Genomic DNA, 23,655 nt, shown 5'->3' with positions numbered 1-23,655 from the left:
GTGTATACTGGGTCTATACCCAGACGTTGCTACGGAGTATACTGGGTCTATACCCAGACGTTGCTACGGTGTATACTGGGTCTATCCCCAGACGTTGCTACGGAGTATACTGGGTCTATCCCCAGACGTTGCTACGGAGTATACTGGGTCTATCCCCAGACGTTGCTACGGTGTATACTGGGTCTATACCCAGACGTTGCTACAGAGTATACTGGGTCTATCCCCAGACGTTGCTACGGTGTATACTGGGTCTATCCCCAGACGTTGCTACAGAGTATACTGGGTCTATCCCCAGACGTTGCTACGGAGTATACTGGGTCTATACCCAGACGTTGCTACAGAGTATACTGGGTCTATCCCCAGACCTTGCTACAGAGTATACTGGGTCTATCCCCAGACGTTGCTATCCCCAGACGTTGCTACAGAGTATACTGGGTCTATACCCAGACGTTGCTACAGAGTATACTGGGTCTATACCCAGACGTTGCTATCCCCAGACGTTGCTACAGAGTATACTGGGTCTATACCCAGACGTTGCTACAGAGTATACTGGGTCTATACCCAGACGTTACTATCCCCAGACGTTACTATCCCCAGACGTTGCTACAGAGTGATCTAATTCAAGAGCAGGGTTATGAAATGATTAGGTATATTAGCAGCATCATTATTATGACTGTGTATATATACGTAGACAGGCATTAGTTGTAACAGTATGTTTATGTAGCAGTGTGTTGTGTAGCAGTATGTTGTGTAGCGGTATGTTGTGTAGCAGTGTGTTGTGTAGCAGTGTGTTGTGTAGCAGTGTGTTGTGTAACAGTATGTTTATGTAGCAGTGTGTTGTGTAGCAGTGTGTTGTGTAGCGGTATGTTGTGTAGCGGTATGTTGTGTAGCAGTATGTTGTGTAGCAGTATGTTGTGTAGCAGTGTGTTGTGTAGCAGTGTGTTGTGTAGCGGTATGTTGTGTAGCGGTATGTTGTGTAGCAGTATGTTGTGTAGCAGTATGTTGTGTAGCAGTGTGTTGTGTAGCGGTATGTTGTGTAGCGGTATGTTGTGTAGCAGTATGTTGTGTAGCAGTATGTTGTGTAGCAGTGTGTTGTGTAGCAGTGTGTTGTGTAGCAGTATGTTGTGTAGCAGTGTGTTGTGTAGCAGTGTGTTGTGTAGCAGCATGTTGTGTAGCAGCGTGTTGTGTAGCAGTGTGTTGTGTAACAGTATGTTTATGTAGCAGTGTGTTGTGTAGCAGTGTGTTGTGTAGCAGTATGTTGTGTAGCAGTGTGTTGTGTAGCAGTGTGTTGTGTAGCAGTATGTTGTGTAGCAGTGTGTTGTGTAGCGGTATGTTGTGTAGCAGTATGTTGTGTAGCAGTGTGTTGTGTAGCGGTATGTTGTGTAGCGGTATGTTGTGTAGCAGTATGTTGTGTAGCAGTGTGTTGTGTAGCAGTGTGTTGTGTAGCAGTGTGTTTGTGTAACAGTGTGTTGTGTAGCAGTGTGTTGTGTAGCAGTGTGTTGTGTAGCAGTATGTTGTGTAGCAGTGTGTTGTGTAGCGGTATGTTGTGTAGCAGTGTGTTGTGTAGCAGTATGTTGTGTAGCAGTGTGTTGTGTAGCAGTGTGTTTGTGTAACAGTGTGTTGTGTAGCAGTGTGTTTGTGTAGCAGTGTGTTGTGTAGCAGTATGTTGTGTAGCAGTGTGTTGTGTAGCAGTGTGTTGTGTAGCAGTATGTTGTGTAGCAGTGTGTTGTGTAGCAGTGTGTTGTGTAGCGGTATGTTGTGTAGCAGTGTGTTGTGTAGCAGTGTGTTTGTGTAACAGTGTGTTGTGTAGCAGTGTGTTTGTGTAGCAGTGTGTTGTGTAGCAGTATGTTGTGTAGCAGTGTGTTGTGTAGCAGTGTGTTGTGTAGCAGTGTGTTTGTGTAGCAGTGTGTTGTGTAGCGGTATGTTGTGTAGCAGTGTGTTTGTGTAGCAGTGTGTTTGTGTAGCAGTGTGTTGTGTAGCAGTATGTTGTGTAGCAGTGTGTTGTGTAGCAGTGTGTTGTGTAGCAGTATGTTGTGTAGCAGTGTGTTGTGTAGCAGTGTGTTGTGTAGCGGTATGTTGTGTAGCAGTGTGTTTGTGTAGCAGTGTGTTGTGTAGCAGTATGTTATGTAGCAGTGTGTTGTGTAGCAGTGTGTTGTGTAGCAGTATGTTGTGTAGCAGTGTGTTGTGTAGCAGTGTGTTGTGTAGCAGTATGTTGTGTAGCAGTGTGTTGTGTAGCGGTATGTTGTGTAGCAGTATGTTGTGTAGCAGTGTGTTGTGTAGCAGTGTGTTGTGTAGCGGTATGTTGTGTAGCAGTGTGTTGTGTAGCAGTGTGTTGTGTGTTTGTGTAACAGTATGTTTGTGTAGCAGATATGGCTTATTGCTGGTACGCTGTGTGTGTGTGTGTGTGTGTGTGTGTGTGTGTGTGTGTGTGTGTGTGTGTGTGTGTGTGTGTGTGTGTGTGTGCTTTTCTGCAGAGTGATGTAATGCAGGATAAGGATTATTTTAATTAGATAAATGAAGATAAAGATATGCCGCTGATTTTAAAAATAGATTTTCTCTGTAGTGTGAGGACTGGTACCTACAGATATACAACGTGTGTGTCTCTGTAGTGTGAGGACTGGTACCTACAGATATACAACGTGTGAGGACTGGTACCTACAGATATTACATTACATTTAAGTCATTTAGCAGACGCTCTTATCCAGAGCGACTTACAAATTGGTGCATTCACCTACAACGTGTGAGGACTGGTACCTACAGATATACAACATGTGTGTGAGTCTGTGTGTGTGTCTGGGTGTGTGTCTGGGTGTGTGTCTCTGTGTCTGTGTGTCTGTGTGTGTCTGTGTCTGTGTCTGTGTGTGTGTGGGTCTGGGTGTGTGTGTTTGTGTGTGTCTCTGTGTTTGTGTGTGTCTCTGTGTGTGTGTGTGTCTCTGTGTGTGTGTGTGTGTGTGTGTGTGTGTGTGTGTGTGTGTGTGTGTGTGTGTGTGTGTAGGAGTACAGTGATGTAGATCCAGAAAGGGAGTGTTATTAATAATTTAAAATGCTAGATAACTCAACAGGGCTTTTCTGGGATGCAGGCCTTGGTTGACCACATAGTGTTGGTAGCATCGTAGCGGTCTGTCCATTTGTGTATAAGTGTGTAGTGGTAGCTAGCAGTGACTGTCTGTCTGTCTGTCTGTCTGTCTCTGTCTGTCTCTGTCTGTCTCTCAGTACGTGTCTGTCTATCTCTGTATCTGTCTCAGTGTCTGTCTCAGTGTCTGTCTCAGTGTCTGTCTCAGTGTCTGTCTCAGTGTCTGTCTCAGTGTCTGTCTCAGTGTCTGTCTCAGTGTCTGTCTCAGTGCCTGTCTGTCTGTCTCTCAGTGTGTGTCTGTCTCAGTGGCTGTCTGTCTCAGTGGCTGTCTGTCTCAGTGGCTGTCTGTCTCAGTGGCTGTCTGTCTCAGTGGCTGTCTGTCTCAGTGGCTGTCTGTCTAAGTGCGTCTGTCTGTCTCAGTGTGTGTGTCTGTCTCAGTGTGTGTGTGTGTCTGTCTGTCCTAGAGACCGTGTCCTCCTAGAGACCGTGTCCTCCTGAAGACCGTGTCCTCCTAGAGACCGTGTCCTCCTAGAGACCGTGTCCTCCTAGAGACCGTGTCCTCCTAGAGACCGTGTCCTCTGTCAGGGGGGATGCATGAGTGGGTCAGGTGGAACGTTTCTCTCTCTCTCTCTCTCTCTCTCTGTCTGTCTGTCTGTCTGTCTGTCTGTCTGTCTGTCTGTCTGTCTGTCTGTCTGTCTGTCTCTCAGAGAAACTGACAGAGAGAGAGAGACATACCACCTTTCTTTTCCTCCATCATATCACCTGACTGCCATGGAGGACATTTTGTTCTAGTGTCTAGAGTGTGTAATCAAGGTAGCACCTGCAGTATTGTGTCAGTGAGCTGTGTCTGCATGACAGTGAGGGCCAATGAAGAGTCAGATCTTATTAGCATGACTCTCTCAGATTCTCTCTCCTCTCTTTCCTCTCTCCATCCTCTCGCTTTCCTCTCCTCTCTCCTCAATTCCCTCTCTCTCATCTCTCTCCTTCCTCTCCTCTCTCTCCTCCCTCTATCCCCTCTCCTCCTTCTCCCCTCTCCTCCCTCTATCCCCTCTCCTCCCTCTATCCCCTCTCCTCCCTCTATCCCCTCTCCTCCCTCTATCCCCTCTCCTCTCCTCTCCTTTCCTCTCCTCTCCCTTTCCTTCTCCTCTCCTCTCCCTCTCCCTCTCCTCTCCTCCCTCTCCCTCTCCTCCCTACATTGCGTATTGTTTTCTAACAGGAGGTCCAACTGCCTCTGTCGTTGTATGTCTTCCCTGTGGGGAGCGGCAGACCATGGTCCATTTAAACCCTGATCATCCACATCTCGGGACACGCACGCACGCACACACACACACACACACACACACACACACACACACACACACACACACACACACACACACACACACACACACACACACACACACACACACACACACACACACACACACACACACACACAACAGAGAGAAAGTGTGTGGGATAGTGCCAGGGTAAAAGTTATGATAAGTTAACCCTATATATCTGTTAGTGGAATTAAATCATTCCTCTAATGTACTCATTAATTAAAATCAATCTGTCTATTTTTAAGAATTTGTAAGATACTTATTAACATAAAATAGACAGGATACAGTCTTATTAAAATTAGATAATAGAATTTATTCTCGGAGCAAGCTCCCATTTGATCATAAACACAGGTTTATATACAACATATGATGTCATAGATTACAGAATTAAGTCTCATTGTCCTGACAAATAGAAAACAGGTTCAAAAGTTCATTCTAACCTCACAGGGCACTCACATGAAACACCATATAATCATTTATCCTGAAGGCTCACTATAATTGATTACCACTTTAGCAGACAACTCAAGATAATAGAAGACCTAAAAAGTTATCTAACACCTCAGGGCTAAGTTGGGTCAGTTCAACAATAGTTTAACGACCCTTTCTGCTTATTTTATGAACCACAACACAAATCTATTTTCCCCAGACATGCAGAGTTTAATTAGTTATAGTTTTATCTAAAGCTAGAATTTGTTTTAACTATTTATTAACAAAATTCTTAACAATATCCCTCTTCAGAGTGTTCCGGTCCAGTGGGTCCATTTTGACTGCTGGGGCCTTTGTCCTGTGGTACTGAGTCCAACCCTACTGGGTGGAAGCCAAGCTTTTCTATGTGTGTGTTGCTGGTGAGTGAGTTCTACTGTAGATATCTCCTCTGAGGAAGGTACAGGATTGACATTTAAAACTCAGACTACACCCGCTTCTGTCAATATTTATGGAAGGTCTGATCCTTTGATAGCTAGATATTTTGTTCAACTACTCATTGCTTATTTGAAAAATAAGCAATTTCTCCTTACAGACACGCTGATGGCCCAACATTCGCTTGTCATTACATGATTACAGTGTCATGGAGCAATGTATCCCAGCGATGACACACATCAAGCTGATATGTCAGCAGGGTTCTGACTGTGTGAGTGTCTGATTTGTCAGCAGGGGTCTGACTGTGTGAGTGTCTGATATGTCAGCAGGGGTCTGACTGTGTGAGTGTCTGATATGTCAGCAGGGGTCTGACTGTGTGAGTGTCTGATATGTCAGCAGGGGTCTGACTGTGTGAGTGTCTGATATGTCAGCAGGGGTCTGACTGTGTGAGTGTCTGATATGTCAGCAGGGGTCTGACTGTGTGAGTGTCTGATATGTCTCTCTCTCTTTCTCTTTCTCTCTCTCTCTCTCTCAATTCAATGACATTCATTGGCTTTATTCTCATGGATAACATATATTTACATTGCCAAAGCAAATTTTTCACTCCATCAAATCAAACATCTCTCTTTCTCTCTCTCTCTCTCTCTCTCTCTCTCTCAAAACAAATCTTTTCTCGCTTCATGTACCCCTTTCTTTTTCTCTTTTGTTGGTCTCTTTATCTCAGCATTTTGAAATAGTAAAATAAAAGCGATTGTATCTAGAACCTAACCTCTGTATCAGAATAGAGGGTACTGTGTGTCAGCTGTCATGGCAACATGAGGGGCTGAATGAGGGGCATGGACATCCTAAAGGACTTACCTGCCATTACATTTTCATTCAACAATGCTAATTAATTTTAATAATAGGCTAATAGGCTGTTACACAGTTTTCATAAAAACAATGAACACTTTACTGAAAACATCGTTAGCATAAATACCGTGTACAATTCACTTTGAAAACACCCTTGAAGCGGTAGAAAGCAAAGGAAAGGCGTGAAACCGTGTGCACAAAGCCGTGGACTTCCCCCGGGACATGTTCCCACAGAAGCCAGTTCCCAGCAGAGGTGATCAGAACAGGTCATAGAAGGAAAGAGATAGAACCCACAGAAGCCAGTTCCCAGGTGATCAGAACAGGTCATAGAAGGAAAGAGATACAACCCCACAGTGCCTTCTGAAAGTCTTCACACCCTTTGACTTTTTACACATGTTGATGTGTTACATCCTACATTTAAAATTGATTAAATTGAGGTTTTGTGTCGCTGGCCTACACACAATACCCCATAAGTGGAATTATGTTTTTAGACTTTTTTTTTACACATTAGTTAGAAATTAAAAGCAAAAACTTCGTTATGGCAAGCCTAAATAAGTTCAGGAGTAAACATTTGCTTAACAAGTCACATAATAAGTTGCATGGACTCACTCTGTGTGCAATAATAGTGTTTAACATGCTTTTTGAATGACTACCTCATCTCTGTACCCCACACATCTGTAAGGTCCCTCAGTCGAGCAGTGAATTTCAAACACAGATTCAACCACAAAGACCGGGGAGGTTTTCCAATACCTCGCAAAGAAGGGCCCCTATTGGTGGATAGGTAAAACAAATAAACCAGACACCGAATATCCCTTTGAGCTTGGCAAAGATATGAATTACACTTTGGATGGTGTATCAATACACCCAGTCACTACAAATAAACAGACATCCTTCCTAACTCTCTTGATGTTCTACCCAGAGAAGGGTAAGAAAAAAGTTCCCAGAAAGTTAACTTCTCTGGGATATGTCGGACGCTAACGTCCCACTTGGCCAAAAGCCAGTAAAAATACAGAGCGCCATATTCAAATAAATTACTATAAAAATTAAACTTTCATTAAATTACACATGAAAGATACCAAATTAAAGCTACACTGGTTGTGAATCCAGCCAACATGTCAGAATTCAAATAGGCTTTCCGGGGAAAGCAAACGATGCTATTATCTGAGTTGGCACCATTTGTAAACAAAGAGAGATAAGCATATTTCAACCCTGCAGGCGGAAAATACAAAACGCAGAAATGTATAGTAATTCATGCCTTACCTTTGACGAGCTTCTGTTGTTGGTACTCCAATATGTCCCATAAACATCACAAATGGTCCTTTTGTTCGATTAATTACGTCGATATATATCAAAAATGTCCATTTATTTGGCGCGTTTGATCCAGAAAAACACCGGTTCCAACTTGTGAAACATGACTACAAAATATCTCAAAAGTTACCTGTAACCTTTGCCAAAACATTTCAAACTACTTTTGTAATACAACTTTAGGCATTTTTTAACGTAAATAATCGATAAAATTGAAGACGGGATGATCTGTGTTCAATACAGGATTAAAACAATCTGTAGCTAGCTTTCTGGTCACGGGCTTCTATCTAACAGTACACAACAAGTGACACTGATTCAAAATGGCAGTCATTTTCATTACACAAAGGAAAAACCCTCAACTAATTTCTAAAGACTGTTGACATCCAGTGGAAGCGGTAGGAACTGCAAGAAGGTCAATTAGAAATCTGTATTCCCAATGAAAATCATTGAAAAGACAGAGACCTCCAAAAAAAAAGAATCTGAATGGTTTGTCCTCGGGGTTTCGCCTGCTAAATAAGTTCTGTTATACTCACAGACATGATTCAAACAGTTTTAGAAAATTCAGAGTGTTTTCCATCCAAATCTACTAACAATATGTATATCTTATCTTCTGGGGATGAGTAGCTGGCAGTTGAATTTGGGTAGGCTTTTCATCATTTCACGAGAAAAGCATCGTGCAACCCATCGGTATCTCACTAGACTTCCTTATGCCATGTCTTGAAATATGCAGACGGATTTAAAGTACATTTAAATTGTAATACTTCTGACAGGCAACTTTCTAATTCCACCCATAACCTTTTACTTCATAACATTCCCAGAAGGATTATTGAGTCATTGTTAGTTTTACACTTAAGACATTACTCTGCCATTGTGCTGTAGAATGTGTGAATTTTGTCTCTTGTCTATTAAATTCTATACATTCTTTTACACTGGATTAAGCGTACATTTTCGTTAACTGTTAGTTCTGTTTCAACATTTCCTCCATTTTGTGTCAACATCAGTTCTTTGTGTCTGGGTTCCAATAGTTCATATTTTTTATAAGAGCTTGTCAGTTGGATAGGCTCTCTGCAAGGTTTTGTATATTTTACCTATCAAATCAAATGTATTTGTATAGCCCTTCTTACATCAGCTGATATCTCAAAGTGCTGTACAGAAACCCAGCCTAAAACCCCAAACAGCAAGCAATGCAGGTGTAGAAGCACGAGTGCTAGGAACAACTCCCTAGAAAGGCCAAAACCTAGGAAGAAACCTAGAGAGGAACCAGGCAATGAGGGGTGGCCAGTCCTCTTCTGACTGTGCCAGGTGGAGATTATAACAGAACATGGCCAAGATGTTCAAATGTTCATAAATGACCAGCATGGTCAAATAATAATAATCACAGTAGTTGTCGAGGGTGCAGCAAGTCAGCACCTCAGGAGTAAATGTCAGTTGGCTTTTCATAGCCGATCATTAAGAGTATCTCTACCGCTCCTGCTGTCTCTAGAGAGTTGAAAACAGCAGGTCTGGGACAGGTAGCACGTCCGGTGAACAGGTCAGGGTTCCATAGCCGCAGGCAGAACAGTTGAAACTGGAGCAGCAGCACGGCCAGGTGGACTGCGGACAGCAAGGAGTGTGTGGACTATCAAATTAATATACATTTTTGGTTCAAATTTGCAAACATTTCTACAAACATGTAGAACATTTCACTTTTTTTCAATATGGCATATTTTGTGTAGATGGGTGAGAAAACAATTACAATTTAATCCTTTTTGAATTCAGACTGTAACACAACAAAATGTGGAATAAGTAAAGGGGACTGAATACATTCTGATGGCACTGTAAATTAACTTAAAAATGTAAAAAGGTCTCTCAGCCTCATGGCAAAATGTGTCGCATAACATGAGATGCACATTTTTCTTTTTGCCCCATTGCTAAATGTGTAGAATTGCAGAAAGTTAACATTTTTTATTTTTTTTTTGCACACCAAAATTGCTGCAGGGCCACCCAGTAATGAATGTCCAGCTATGCTGCTGGTCTATTAGGGGTTTCTGTTGTTGCAGGTCCTGCATATTTAGATCTCTAGTATTCTAATGTCTCTTCTCCCACTGTATTGTGCAGTCAGCAGAAAGCCCCGTTCATTTCCCTGGCCATCAGATAAGGGGCGTCTTTCTATGCTGGCCTGATTGATAGTCATAAACTGGCAGCAGAGAAATGGTGCTAATTTACCTAGCAGATGACCCGATAGCACTGAGCAACCTTTACTGGCGGGGAAAAACGGCCACTTTTAATGAGGTTTGGTGAACGGCAATAGTATCTCTAACATCAGATACAATGAATTATACACACAGATCTTTCTCTTAGTTATTATGCTTCAATAGTAGGCTACAGTATTTGTCAGTGTTTGACAATTAGCAGTGTGGACAAAACGTTTACAAAATGTACATTTCCATTTTAGTTATTTAGCAGATGCTATTATACAGAGCGACTTACTTACAGAGTGAGTACATACTGAATTAAGATTACATTAAAAAAATAATTGAAAACATTTTTAGGGGGTCTGGTTTGAAGTAGTAGCCGGAAAAAAAGAAAGCCGGTCTGAAAATATCAGTCTGTGTCTGAAAAGTGTACAGATTAAGGGATGGTGTGAAAATCAATACTGTGTGTGTGTGTGTGTTTTCCCTGAGTGTAATTCTTGTGCTTCCCTGTGTCTGACAGTGATGGAACTGAGGAGATCCAGATGCTCCCCTGTGAACTACACATCCCAGCAGGCAACATGAAGAAGGATGTCCTGGTCAACCTGACAAAAAGTAGAGTCAGTCCAATCGGACCTCACGCCATGATTCCCCATAGCAACCTCTTTGGATTGTAACTAATTAAAAAACGGTTGAACTTTGACCCAACGGAAGGAGGAACAGTTTTTTCTCTTCTCTCCTCTCTTCTTCAGAAGGAAAGAGCTGAAATTACAACTGTTATCCCAACGACTCATTGTGAAAAGACACCTGATATACTATCTGTAATAAACATCTCTGAGTGTACTTGTGTATACGACTGTGGATAGTCCCTCTAGAATTGGATATTAACTCCAAAACTTTTAAACCATACCCATTTCAATGCTATCCAAGCATTCAGGAATATAAACTCCTCTTCCTCTTAATCTCCCCCCCCCCCTTCCTCCTCCTCCTCCTCCCTTCCTCCTCCTCCTCCTCCTCCTCCCCTTCCTCTTCCTCCTACTCTTTTTCCTCTTCCTCAACCTCCTCCTCCTTGGGGACCATGGATGTTCTGGGCTTGGTTGCGAGGCTACAGCTAATGCTCTTGGCACTCCTGAGTGTGTGTCTGAGCCTGGAGTTCACCGGGGCCCCCGGCCAGTGGGCCCGCTACCTCCGCTGGGACGCCAGCACGCGCAGCGACCTCAGCTTCCAGTTCAAAACGGACATGTCCACGGCGCTGCTACTGTACTTTGACGACGGCGGCTACTGCGACTTCCTGCAGCTGATGGTGGTGGAAGGCAAGTTGCAGCTGCGCTTCAGCATTGACTGCGCCGATATCGCCATGGTGTCCGACAAGAGAGTTAATGACAGCAGCTGGCACTTTGCCACGCTGAGCCGCTACGGCCTGCGGACGGTATTGGGGCTGGATGGCCAGGTCAAGGCGGACGAGGTGCGGCCCACCGGCGGTAGCCGCCAGCACATGAAGATAATCAGTGACCTGTTTCTGGGAGGCGTGCCGCCGGACGTCCGTACGTCAGCGCTCACGCTGCCCACAGCGTGCGACGCCCCGCCCTTCAGAGGAACTATCATGGATCTGAAGTATGGGAACACGGAACCGGTTCTCCTCAGCAGCCTCAGGGTCCGTCTGGAGTCGGACCAGCGCTGTACGGAGAACCCGTGTGAGAATGGTGGGAGCTGCTCCGTGGTGGATGGGGAACCCGTGTGTGACTGTTCCAAAACGGAATACAAGGGCTGTTTCTGCAATGAAGGTAAGATCTAAATTCAATTTCCTGTTCCTAAAGGTCTACCTATGCTACCGGGCAAAATATTTGCATCCTTATCAGTGCCTGCAGGGCGGCCCCATGAACCTGAACCCCGGTGGCTAGCCATGCCTCTAACTGCGGATAGATTAGCACTCTGCTTTTCCAACCACACAGGGATAATAACACACACTGAGTCAGAGAGATGACTGAGTCAACAACAAAGTCAGAACATTTCAAAGTAAGTCCAAGAAGCCTTTGGAATATCATAAAAGTGATCTGTTGACGAGGACGGATGAAGGAAAGATACTAATGTTCAATACTTAACATACAGTTATGGACATACACTAATGGTCAAACGTTTTAGAACACCCAATCATTTAAGGGTTTTTCTTTATTTTACTATGTTCTACATGGTCGAATAATAGTGAAGACATCAAAACTATAAAATGACACAAAAGGAATCATGTAGTAACCAAAAAAGTGTTTGACAAATCAAAGTAGATTTGAGATTCTTCAAATAGACACCCTTTGCCTGGATGACAGCTTTGCACTCTCCTTGCATTCTCTCAACCAGCTTCACCTGGAATGCTTTTCTAACAGTCTTGAAAGAGTTCCCACATATGCTGAGCACTTGTTGGCTGCTTTTCCCTCACTCTGCGGTCCGACTCATCCCAAACCATCTCAATTTGGTTGAGGTCTAGTGATTGTGGAGGCCAGGTCATCTGATGCAGCACTCCATCTCTCTCCTTCTTGGTCAAATAGTCCTTACACAGCCTGGAGGTGTGTTGGGTCATTGTCCAGTTGAAAAACAAATGATAGTCCCAGTAAGCCCAAAGCAGATGGGATGGCGTATCACTGCAGAATGCTGTGGTAGCCATGCTGGTTAAGTGTGCCTTGAATTCCAAATATATCACATACAGTGTCACCAGCAAAGCACCCCCACACCATCACACCTCCTCCTCCATGCTTCACGGTGGGAAATACACATGCTGAGATCATCTTTTCATTTCCACTGCGTCTCACAAAGACACGGCGGTTGGAAACAAAAATCTCCAATTTGGACTCCAGACCAAAGGTCACATTTCCAGCGGTCTAATGACCCTTGCTCTTGTTTCTTGGTCCAAGCAAGTCTCTTCTTCTTATTGGTTCATTTAGTATTGGTTTCCTTGCAGAAATTGGACCATGAAGGCCTGATTCACACAGTATCCTCTGAACAGTTGATGTTGAGATGTGTCTGTTCTTGTGCTCTGTGAAGGATTTATTTGGGCTGCAATTTCTGAGGCTGGTAACTCTGATGAACTTATCCTCTGCAGCAGAGGTAACTCTGGGTCGTCCTTTCCTGTGGCGGTCCTCATGAGAGCCAGTTTCATCATAGCTCTTGATGTTTTTTGCTACCTCACTTGACAACACTTTCAAAGTTCTTGAAATTTTCCATATTGAATGACCTTCATGTCTTAATGATGGACTGTCATTTCTCTTTGCTTTTTTGAGCTGTTCTTGACACAATATGGACTTGGTATTTTACCAAATAGGGCTATCTTCTGTATACCCCCCTACCATGTCACAACACAATTGATTGGCTCAAACGCATTAATAAGGAAAGATATTCCACAAATTAACTTTTAAGAAGGCAAACGTGTAAATGTAAATGTATTCCAGGTGACTACCTCATGAAGCTGGTTAAGAGAACGCCAAGAGTTTTAAAAGCTGTTTTCAAGGCGGTGGCTATTTGAAGAATCTCAAATCTAAAATATATTTTGATTTGTTAAACACTTTTTTGGTCACTACCAGATTCCATATGTGTTATTTCATAATTTTGATGTCTTCACTATTATTTGACAATGTAGAACATAGTAAAAAATAAAGAAAACCCCTTGAATGAGTATGTCTAAAACTTATGACCGTTAGTGTAGTATGTCCATAACTGTAAGTTTAGTCTTGAACCTTAGTATCTTTCCTTCATCCGTCCTCGTCCTAAGATCATTTTATTGATTTTCCAAAGGCTTCTTGGACTTACTTTGAAACATTCTGACTTTGTTGTTGACTCCGTCATCTCTCTGACTCAGTGTGTGTTATTATCCCTGTGTGGTTGCAAAAGCAGAGTGCTAATCTATCCGCAGTTAGAGGCATGGCTAGCCACCGGGGTTCAGGTTCATGGGGCCGCCCTGCAGGCACTGATAAGGATGCCTATAGAGAGAACGGGGGTTCCTGAGCCCTTTTCTTCCCCCAATCACGCAACGGCAGGTGTTAGAATCACATCCTTTTGTGTTCCAGACTGCTTTGATTCAATCACTGCCCTCCAACTCCTCTTCTCCTCCATCTTCTCTTGTCCTCCATCTTCTCCTCTACTCTATCTTCTACTCCATCTTCTCTTCTCCTCCATCTCCTCTTGTCCTCCATCTCCTCTTCTCCTCTATCTTCTCTTCTCCTACATCTTCTCTTCTCCTACATCTTCTCTTCTCCTCTGTCTTCTCTTCTCCCCATCTCCTCTTCTCCTCTGTCTTCTCTTCTCCCCCATCTCCTCTGTCTTCTCTTCTCCTACATCTTCTCTTCTCCTCTGTCTTCCCTTCTTCTCCATCTCCTCTTCTCCTGCGTCTCCTCTTTTTTCCTCTGTCTCCTCTTCACCTCCGTCTTCTCCGTCTTCTCTTCTCCTCCATCTTCTCTTCTCCTCTGTTTTCTCTTCTCCCCCATCTCATCTTCACCTCCGTCTTCTCTTCTTCTCCGTCTTCTCTTCTCCCCATCTCCTCTTCTCCTCTGTCTTCTCTTCTCCCCCATCTCCTCTGTCTTCTCTTCTCCTACATCTTCTCTTCTCCTCTGTCTTCCCTTCTTCTCCATCTCCTCTTCTCCTGCGTCTCCTCTTTTTTCCTCTGTCTCCTCTTCACCTCCGTCTTCTCTTCTTCTCCGTCTTCTCTTCTCCTCCATCTTCTCTTCTCCTCTGTTTTCTCTTCTCCCCCATCTCATCTTCACCTCCGTCTTCTCTTCTTCTCCGTCTTCTCCTCCATCTTCTCTTCTCCTCTGTTTTCTCTTCTCCCCCATCTCATCTTTACCTCCGTCTTCTCTTCTTCTCCGTCTTCTCTTCTCCGTCTTCTCTTCTTCTCCTCCCCAGCAGGTATTGTTCATGGTCAGACAACAAATAGATTTTAATAAATAATATTTGGAAGGAGCATAGTAATTGTAAGGAGCATGATTTCTTGGAAGGAACATAACCTGTCTAGGATCAGCGTGGCGCTAGCGGCACACCCCCCCCCCCCCACTGAAAAACCAGTGCCGCGAAATTCAAAAAAAATATTTTTTTTAAATATTTAACTTTCACACATTAAAGTCCAATACAGCTAATGAAAGACACAGATCTTATGAATCCAGTCAACATTTCCGATTTTTAAAATGTTTTACAGGGAAGACACAATATGTAAAGATGTACATCTATTACCTAAAAACACATTAGCATAATCCACCATCTTTTATTTGTCCACCAACACCAGTAGCCATCACCAATTCGGCTAAACTAAGATATTTATAGCCCCTAACCAACAAAAAAACTCATTAGATGACAGTCTGATAACATATTTATGGTATGGGATAGGTTTTGTTAGAAAAAAGTGCATATTTCAGGTATATGGCATAGTTTACAATTGCACCCACCATCACAAATGGACTAGAATAATTACAATGAGCAACGTGTTTACCTAACTACTAATCATCAAACATTTCGTAAAAATACACAGCATACACGAATCGAAAGACACAGATCCTGTGAATACAGACAATATTTCAGATTTTCTAAGTGTCTTACAGCGAAAACACAATAAATCGTTATATTAGCATAGCACATAGCACATAGCAGCCCAGCATTGATTCTAGCCAAAGTGGGCGATAACGTCAACATCGCCAAAAATATATTAATTTTTTCACTAACCTTCTCAGAATTCTTCAGATGACACTCCTGTAACATCATATTACACAATCCATATAGAGTTTGATCGAAAATGTTTATATTTAGCCACCAAAATCATGGTTAGACAATGTGAAATGTAGCTCAGCTGGTCAGAAAATGTCCTTGCGCCACTTACAGTGATCTACTCTTATACATAAATACTCATAAACGTGACTAAAAAATATAGGGTGGACAGGGATTGATAGACAATTTAATTCTTAATACAATTGCGTTATTACATTTTTTAATTTATCCTTACTTTTCAATACAGTTTGCGCCAAGCGAAGCTACGTCAAAAAACATGGCGTCCTAAGCCACTAAAATGTTTCGACAGAAACACGATTTATCATAATAAAAATGTCCTACCTTGAGCTGTTCTTCCATCAGTATCTTGGGCAAAGGATCCTTTCTTGGGAGAAATCGTCTTTTGGTGGAAAGCTGTCCTCTTGCCATGTGGAAAAGTCAACTGCGTTCGGGATGAACTGAAAAGCGTGCCCAACTTTTCACATCGTTGCAAAAATAAATGTCCCAAAATCGCACTAAACGGATATAAATTGCTATAAAACGCTTTAAATTAACTACCTTATGATGTTTTTAACTCCTATAACGAGTGAAAAGATGACCGGAGAAATATAACAGGCTAAACTAACGCTTGGAACAGGTGCGCGCCGGTGTCCACTTTGCTCATGACGCAGCTCCCAAAGAATGACTAGCTTCAGGGTTTTTTCATTTGTAGGGCCTGTGAACGTGCAATCGACCCCGTTGGAATCGTCATCACGTAAAGGCATCCAGGGGAAGACGTAAGAAGTGTCCGTATAGTCATAGCAACGACAGTGCCCTTTTAAATGACTTCAGAACAGTGGCCAACATTTCTCAAATCTGACTCCATGTCAGGGAAATTGCTGTAGAATGGGCTCTGTTCCACTTAGAGACAAAATTTCAACTCCTATAGAAACTATAGACTGTTTTCTATCCAATAATAATAATAATATGCATATTGTACGATCAAGGATTTTGTGGGAAGCCGTTTAAAAAATTAGCCAAATTAGCATAAGTAGTCTAAACAGCGCCCCCATCCCCAACAGGATAAAGGCGTCTTCATTTCTAAACGGAGAGTGAATGCCTTTATGATTTATTGAGGTCCGCTGAAATAACAGTCATCCATTCATTGGCTTTTCCATCAATTCATTTCAGATCCTGTGAGAAAATCAGAGCTATTAGAGGGTAATGCTATTTCTTATATGTCCTGTCTCTCACTTCGTTCCCTGTGTCTTTAGTAGTTTAGAGCGGTGGTTCCCGAGCTGCAAGGCAGTGCGGGCCGCCCCCCCCCCCCCTAAAAAAATATAAAAAAAATAATAATTCCGGCTTTCAACTTACTATTGAAAGTTGTAATAGTAGAAGGTACAAGGTGCAACTGGGTATTGCATCATCAGTTCCTCTTGTCAGGTCAGTCATTGCATACCTTAGAGAGGTATTTATAACCCATGTCAGCCCAATTTCTTTTTTGCCTATAGATTTTGTTAGAGTCACTCAAATATTACATGAATACACATTAGCCATTGCAAAATGTATAGAATTGCTGGAAGCCTGAGTGAAAACATTTGGGAACCCCTGGTTTAGTGTTTCCTCTCTTTACACAGAGAGTGTCGGCTATCGCCAGTTAACACTTGACCTGATTGAATCTAGGCCTTAAGCTGCTTTGCTTTCCTTTCATGATTGAATTGAGGGAGTATGACAGAGTGTGTGACAACGTGTGTGACAACGTGTGTGACAACGTGTGTGACAACGTGTGTGACAACGTGTGTGACAACGTGTGTGACAACGTGTGTGACAACGTGTGTGACAACGTGTGTGACAACGTGTGTGACAGTGTGTGTGACAGTGTGTGTGACAACGTGTGTGACAGTGTGTGTGACAACGTGTGTGACAACGTGTGTGACAACGTGTGTGACAGTTTGTGTGACAACGTGTGTGTTTGTGTGTCAAACTCTGGCCACCGGTTCTCTCGCTGCAAACAAATCCTCAGCAAAGACTGCAAGAAAAGAACACGGCTGACCTGTATGTAATGGACAAAATTAAAAAACCCATGTCTGAGTGTTTTACCTCTTGTGGAAAAGCCCATCTATCTATCGATAGCAAGAGATGCCGTACCTCGCCTTGCTTCCTCCAGACCACTCCCAGTCCTCCATCACCAGGCCTCCTGATACATGAAGCGAGGCTTGACAGGGCTGCAGCGGCCTGGGTCGTGTGAGGTTCTGTCTCACCCTGATTTACAACCCTCCAGCAGACCCTCTTCTCCAGCTGATTTATGACTGCTTTCCCTGTCTGTGCTGTTTGCTGCAGACCGCTGATAGGAGGCTTAGTCAGGGACGAGGCCTGGACCTGTGTGTGTTCATTTGTGTGTGTGTGTGTGTGTTTGTTTGTTTGTGTGTGTTTGTTTGTTTGTGTGTGTGTGTTTGTTTGTGTGTGTGTGTTCGTTTGTGTGTGTGTGTGTGTGTGTGCGGGCTGCGGCTGTGAACAAGGAGCTCAGACAATCATGGGAAAATAAAAAACGTTTTACTGGGGCCGAGACGTATTTATGTGGACGGCGTGCCAATGTACTGCTGCTTTAAATCTATAATATACCACTGCTGGATCGTAAATACATAATCTACACTCAGACAAACGTAAATACAGTCTACATACACACACACCACAGATACTCCTAGGCCCACAGAACGCACCACTCACCCTATGTCACCAATCTGGGACAGTCCTACATACTGAAGCTTCTAGACTATTACTGAAGCTTCTAGACTATAACTGAAGCTTCTAGACTACAACTGAAGCTTCCAGGCTATAACTGAAGCTTCTAGGCTATAACTGACGCTTCTAGACTATTACTGAAGCTTCTAGACTATTACTGAAGCTTCTAGACTATAGCTAAAGCTTCTAGACTTTTACTGAAGCTTCTAGACTATAACTGAAGCTTCTAGACTATTACTGAAGCTTCTAGACTATAACTGAAGCTTCTAGACTATTACTGAAGCTTCTAGACTGTTACTGAAGCTTCTAGACTGTTACTGAAGCTTCTAGACTATAACTGAAGCTACTAGACTATTACTGAAGCTTCTAGACTATTATTGAAGCTTCTAGACTATTACTGAAGCTACTAGACTATTACTGAAGCTTCTAGACTATTACTGAAGCTTTTAGACTTACTGAAGCTTTTAGACTTACTGAAGCTTCTAGACTATTACTGAAGCTTCTAGACTATTACTGAAGCTTCTAGACTATTACTGAAGCTTCTAGACTATTACTGAAGCTTTTAGACTATTACTGAAGCTTTTAGACTATAACTGAAGTACCTAGACTATTACTATCTCTTATAGCTCTTGGCCATCCCTTTAAGTCCATACTATCTCTTATAGCTCCCGGCCATCCCTTTAAATCAATGCTATCACTTATAGCTCTTGGCCATCCCTTTAAGTCCGTACCATCTTTTATAGCTCTCATCCATTCCTTTAAATCAATACTATCTCTTATAGCTCTTGGCCATCCCTTTAAGTCCATACTATCTTTTATAGCTCTCATCCATTCCTTTAAATCAATACTGTCTCTTATAGCTCCCGGCCATCCCTTTAAGTCCATACTATCTCTTATAGCTCTCGTCCATTCCTTTAAATCAATACTGTCTCTTATAGCTCCCGGCCATCCCTTTAAATCAATACTATCTCTTATAGCTCTTGGCCATCCCTTTAAGTCCATACTATCTCTTATAGCTCCCGGCATCCCTATAAATCAATACTATCTCTTATAGCTCTTGGCCATCCCTTTAAGTCCATACTATCTCTTATTGCTCCCGGCCATCCCTTTAAATCAATACTATCTCTTATAGCTCCCGGCCATCCCTTTAAATCAATACTATCACTTATAGCTCTTGGCCATCCCTTTAAGTCCATACTATCTCTTATAGCTCCCGGCCATCCATTTAAATCAATACTATCTCTTATAGCTCCCGGCCATTCCTTTAAATCAATATTGTCTCTTATAGCTCCCGGCCATCCCTTTAAATCAATACTATCACTTATAGCTCTTGGCCATCCCTTTAAGTCCATACTATCTCTTATAGCTCCCGGCCATCCCTTTAAATCAATACTATCTCTTATAGCTCTTGGCCATCCCTTTAAATCAATACTATCTCTTATAGCTCCCGGCCATCCCTTTAAATCAATACTATCACTTATAGCTCTTGGCCATCCCTTTAAGTCCATACTATCTCTTATAGCTCCCGGCCATCCCTTTAAATCAATACTATCTCTTATAGCTCCCGGCCATTCCTTTAAATCAATACTGTCTCTTATAGCTCCCGGCCATCCCTTTAAATCAATACTATCACTTATAGCTCTTGGCCATCCCTTTAAGTCCATACTATCTCTTATAGCTCCCGGCCATCCCTTTAAATCAATACTATCACTTATAGCTCTTGGCCATCCCTATAAGTGTTCTAATGTTGACCTGTAGAGTAAAGTATAGCTCTAACTCTTCCCTTTAACTTTTACTGTATGAACAAAAGCCACTCAGTTCAACTCAGATATTAACTTTTCCAGTAGAGTGGATTTATGAGTCTGTTTATGTAATGTGAATAGTGATAAGTAAACTAGTTTGTCAAAGCCCTGCTGAGTTTCAGTAGTTTCCGTGGGGCATTTGTTTAACTCTCCTGTTGTGTTTGTTTCATGTTAATTCATTCTGTGTTCCCAGTCCAAAATGACCGCCCCATTACAGCTGATTCTAAATCCATATTAATACATATATTATCACCTAATGTTGTGTTAGATCTTTTTATCAACTTAAGTTATTGTGAACATTACACATGTTGAACTTGGAGGGTTAAAAATGAAGGTAGAGGCTATTGCTGTTGCGGTGACCGTATTACCGCCACACTGGCGGTCATGAGTCATGAAGGCAGTCAAATTCACGGTAATTAGGCTTCTCCAAGCTCAGATGCTGCTGATGGTCATTAGTAGACTACCAAACTTGTTAACTGCCTGGTACTCACTCTATTGTCACTCTAAGGCCTCCCGGGTGGCGCAGTGGTCTAGGGCACTGCATCGCAGTGCTAGCTGCGCCACCAGAGTCTCTGGGTTCGCGCCCAGGCTGGGCTGGGTTCGCGCCCAGGCTCTGTCGCAGCCGGCCGCAACCGGGAGGTCCGTGGGGCGACGCACAATTGGCATAGCGTCGTCCGGGTTAGGGAGGGTTTGGCCGGTAGGGATATCCTTGTCTTAGTATATAAAATGTATGCACTCTACTGTAAGTCGCTCTGGATAAGAGCGTCTGCTAAATGACTAAAAATGTAAAAAATGTAAAATTGTCCCTCTAATCACTCTGACATTAGTGCAAATGTAATCGAACATCCAATCAAACACTTCTATAGGCTTTGCAGAGTGAAAACAGAGTGATGGCCTCTATTAAAAAGAGGAGGTTACCATCAGCTTTCAATAGGCTAGGCCTAAGATATTTATACTTATCTGTTTAGTCAGCCTCATTGCTTAAAAAAGTGTTTTTGATGCTAGTGGTTGTTTTCATTTGGGATCTATTGTATCCCACAGCTGTCCCAGACTATGTTTGGAATATCTATTTCTCGCACAAAATAGAATAGCTTTTGAACAATGGAGTACAATGGTAAATTGACATAGGCTAGTGCTTTTGCTGTTCGTCAGGCCTACTCATCTTGTTGGCTGACGAAAAGTAAATGTGAACAGTTCTTCCAGTATCTTCATTATGCACCTCGGAATTGGATAAGGACGCACACAGTCGCATCCTCGAAGTGTCTGTCTTCACTTGTAGCCTGTGATGGAGAGCCGTGTGAGTGAGAGGTGCTTCCAAGCATGCAGCACTCAGGGAACAACGGCCACTGTCCGCAAAAGGAACGTTTTTTTTGGGGGGGTGCATTATAACCGGGAAATTCGAGGCATTACCAAGTGCTTGTCAAATTGTGAATGAGAGACTGATGAACAGCCTGTAAAAAAACAAAGTAGAGCTCATGCCTTTCAAGCAACTTTTTTTCAAATCATCATTAGAGTCCCATCAGGCAGCCTTAGAATGTATTACAAATCAAAACATATCGCCCAACGTTCGTAGAACAACTACAATTATAATAATAACTCTAAATTAAGCATATAGGAGTACCTATTTCTTTGATAACTGCTCAACACAGAATAGCTGCATGTGCACACAACCCTCAAATCCTTTGGAGAAAATATCCTTTCTTTTTCATTCAGGTTTGTTCAATTGTTCAAACGAAATTCTGCTAAATGAACTAGTGTAGCCCACAGCCGTATGTCACAGCCACATCAGGACCTAACATCAGGACAACTCAGAGTAAGCCATTCTGTTCTTCTGAAATAGACTACATTTTCACATTATCATGTTTCTTTAGATCTGTCTAAAATAAATAATGGATTTATTGTGAAGGTGTAGGCTATATTAAATGGGTTTATTAGACTTTTTTAAATGTAGATGTTCCAAAGGTCTGCATCAGTGCGGAATGTGTGGAAGCCAATAGATGCTAAATGTGTTTTTGTTAATTAACAGTCAATTACTGTGAGACCGACAGTAATTTGACAATCACCGGCTGACAAAATGTCATGCCCACCACAGCCCTAGTAGAGACTAATGTTTATGTAACTGCTACATAATACTTCAATGAAGAATGAAGAGAAAACATTCAGCGCAAACCTATTGTCTAGTGTACAGGTCTACACTGACCTGTGTGTGTGTGTGTGTGTGTGTGTGTGTGTGTGTGTGTGTGTGTGTGTGTGTGTCAGCCATGTGCCTGTCAGTGTGCGAGAGTGTGAGTGAAGGCTTGCTCTTGCACATAATCAATACTCCTGTGTGTGTGTGTGTCCACTGGTGGGAAAAAACAAACAATACTATAGCAGTAGTCTGTCATTTTAAGATTAGGTGAGATAAAAAACAAATGAAGAGGGACACACACACACACACACACACACACACACACACACACACACACACACACACACACCATATTATCACACCATCCACACACCCTTCTTCTCTCTAATCTGGCTGATTCCTCAGTGTCCTCTCCTGGGACTGAGCCATTTGAATACCACGGTCAGGAGGTGACGTCGTGGGCTTCAACACTCTATTGACACCAGACTAGAGGACCCCATCTGAAGAGGAGATTTAGAGGAGATTACATTGAACACTCACGAACACATGTACGCACACACACACACACACACACACACACACGCGCGCACAAACGCACGCAGGGCACACGTGTGCTATTTGAACAGCTTGTCCTATGTTCAGGCAGATGGAATTTGCTCGGTGACTAAATGAATTCCCTAATACATAAGTAACATCTGTCTGGTAAAAAATAATTTGAGTTGAATCTCTACATCTCTAATACGTATCTAATATCTGGATCGTGAAATGATTTAAATTAATCTCTAACAGATCTCTGAAGCCTTTAATGGAGACCGACTCAATTAGTCTGGTGTTCATTTCCTTTCTTAATCACTGCCTGTGGTCGGGCTAATTAGCAGACTTACAGTGAGACAGATTGGTGGGAAAGAACCAAAGCTACCATTTCATCTTAATAGTTTTCACATTTATTATATTGTCAAGGTTTCAATTATAAAACAATGGATTAAGACGCTGCATCTAAAAATGGCTAAATAATTTGAACTGTCCCTGCATTTCGATTTTTCCCCCTAAAACAAACGTCTTGGCGGTCGGTTTAACCTCTAACGAGCATCTACCCCGGATCCGGGAGCACCCCCCACACTGATTAGCATCGCTAGCATAGCGTCACAATTAAATAGTAGCATCTAAATATCATTAAATCACAAGTCCAAGACACCTAATGAAAGATACAGATCCTGTGAATAAAGCCACCATTTCAGATTTTTAAAATGTTTTACAGGGAAGACAAAATATGTAAATCTATTAGCTAACCACGTTAGCAAAAGACACCACTTTTCTAACTCCATCAGTTTCTTACTCCATCAGGTGCTATCACCAATTCGGCTAAACTAAGATATTGATAGCCACTAACCAAGAAAAAACCTCATCAGATGACAGTCTGATAACATATTTATGGTATAGGATAGGTTTTGTTAGAAAAATGTGCATATTTCAGGTAGATATCATAGTTTACAATTGCACCCACCGTCACAAATGGACAAGAATAAATACATAGAGCAACGTGTTTACCTAATTACTAATCATCAAACATTTCGTAAAAATACACAGCATACACTAATCGAAAGACACAGATCCTGTGAATACAGACAATATTTCAGATTTTCTAAGTGTCTTACAGCGAAAACACAATAAATCGTTATATTAGCATACC

At 42.4% G+C, this 23,655-nt stretch overlaps 1 protein-coding gene across 1 annotated transcript in view; it reads left to right on the top strand.

Annotated features, from left to right (window-relative positions):
- The window catches only part of LOC129813206 (neurexin-3a-like), a 789,442-nt gene that overhangs the window by 4,398 nt on the left and 761,389 nt on the right, over window positions 1–23,655 (top strand). Inside the window, exon 2 of the mRNA XM_055865477.1 lies at window positions 10,102–11,362. Within this exon, the coding sequence (XP_055721452.1) occupies window positions 10,657–11,362 (706 nt within the window). The 5' untranslated portion in view covers window positions 10,102–10,656. The remainder of the gene's footprint in view (window positions 1–10,101; window positions 11,363–23,655) is intronic.

Source organism: Salvelinus fontinalis, chromosome 16, assembly GCF_029448725.1.
Source record: "Salvelinus fontinalis isolate EN_2023a chromosome 16, ASM2944872v1, whole genome shotgun sequence".
Lineage (NCBI taxonomy): Eukaryota > Metazoa > Chordata > Actinopteri > Salmoniformes > Salmonidae > Salvelinus > Salvelinus fontinalis.
The sequence above is the reverse complement of the archived record's forward strand: the minus strand, read 5'-3'. Positions and strand labels throughout refer to the sequence as shown.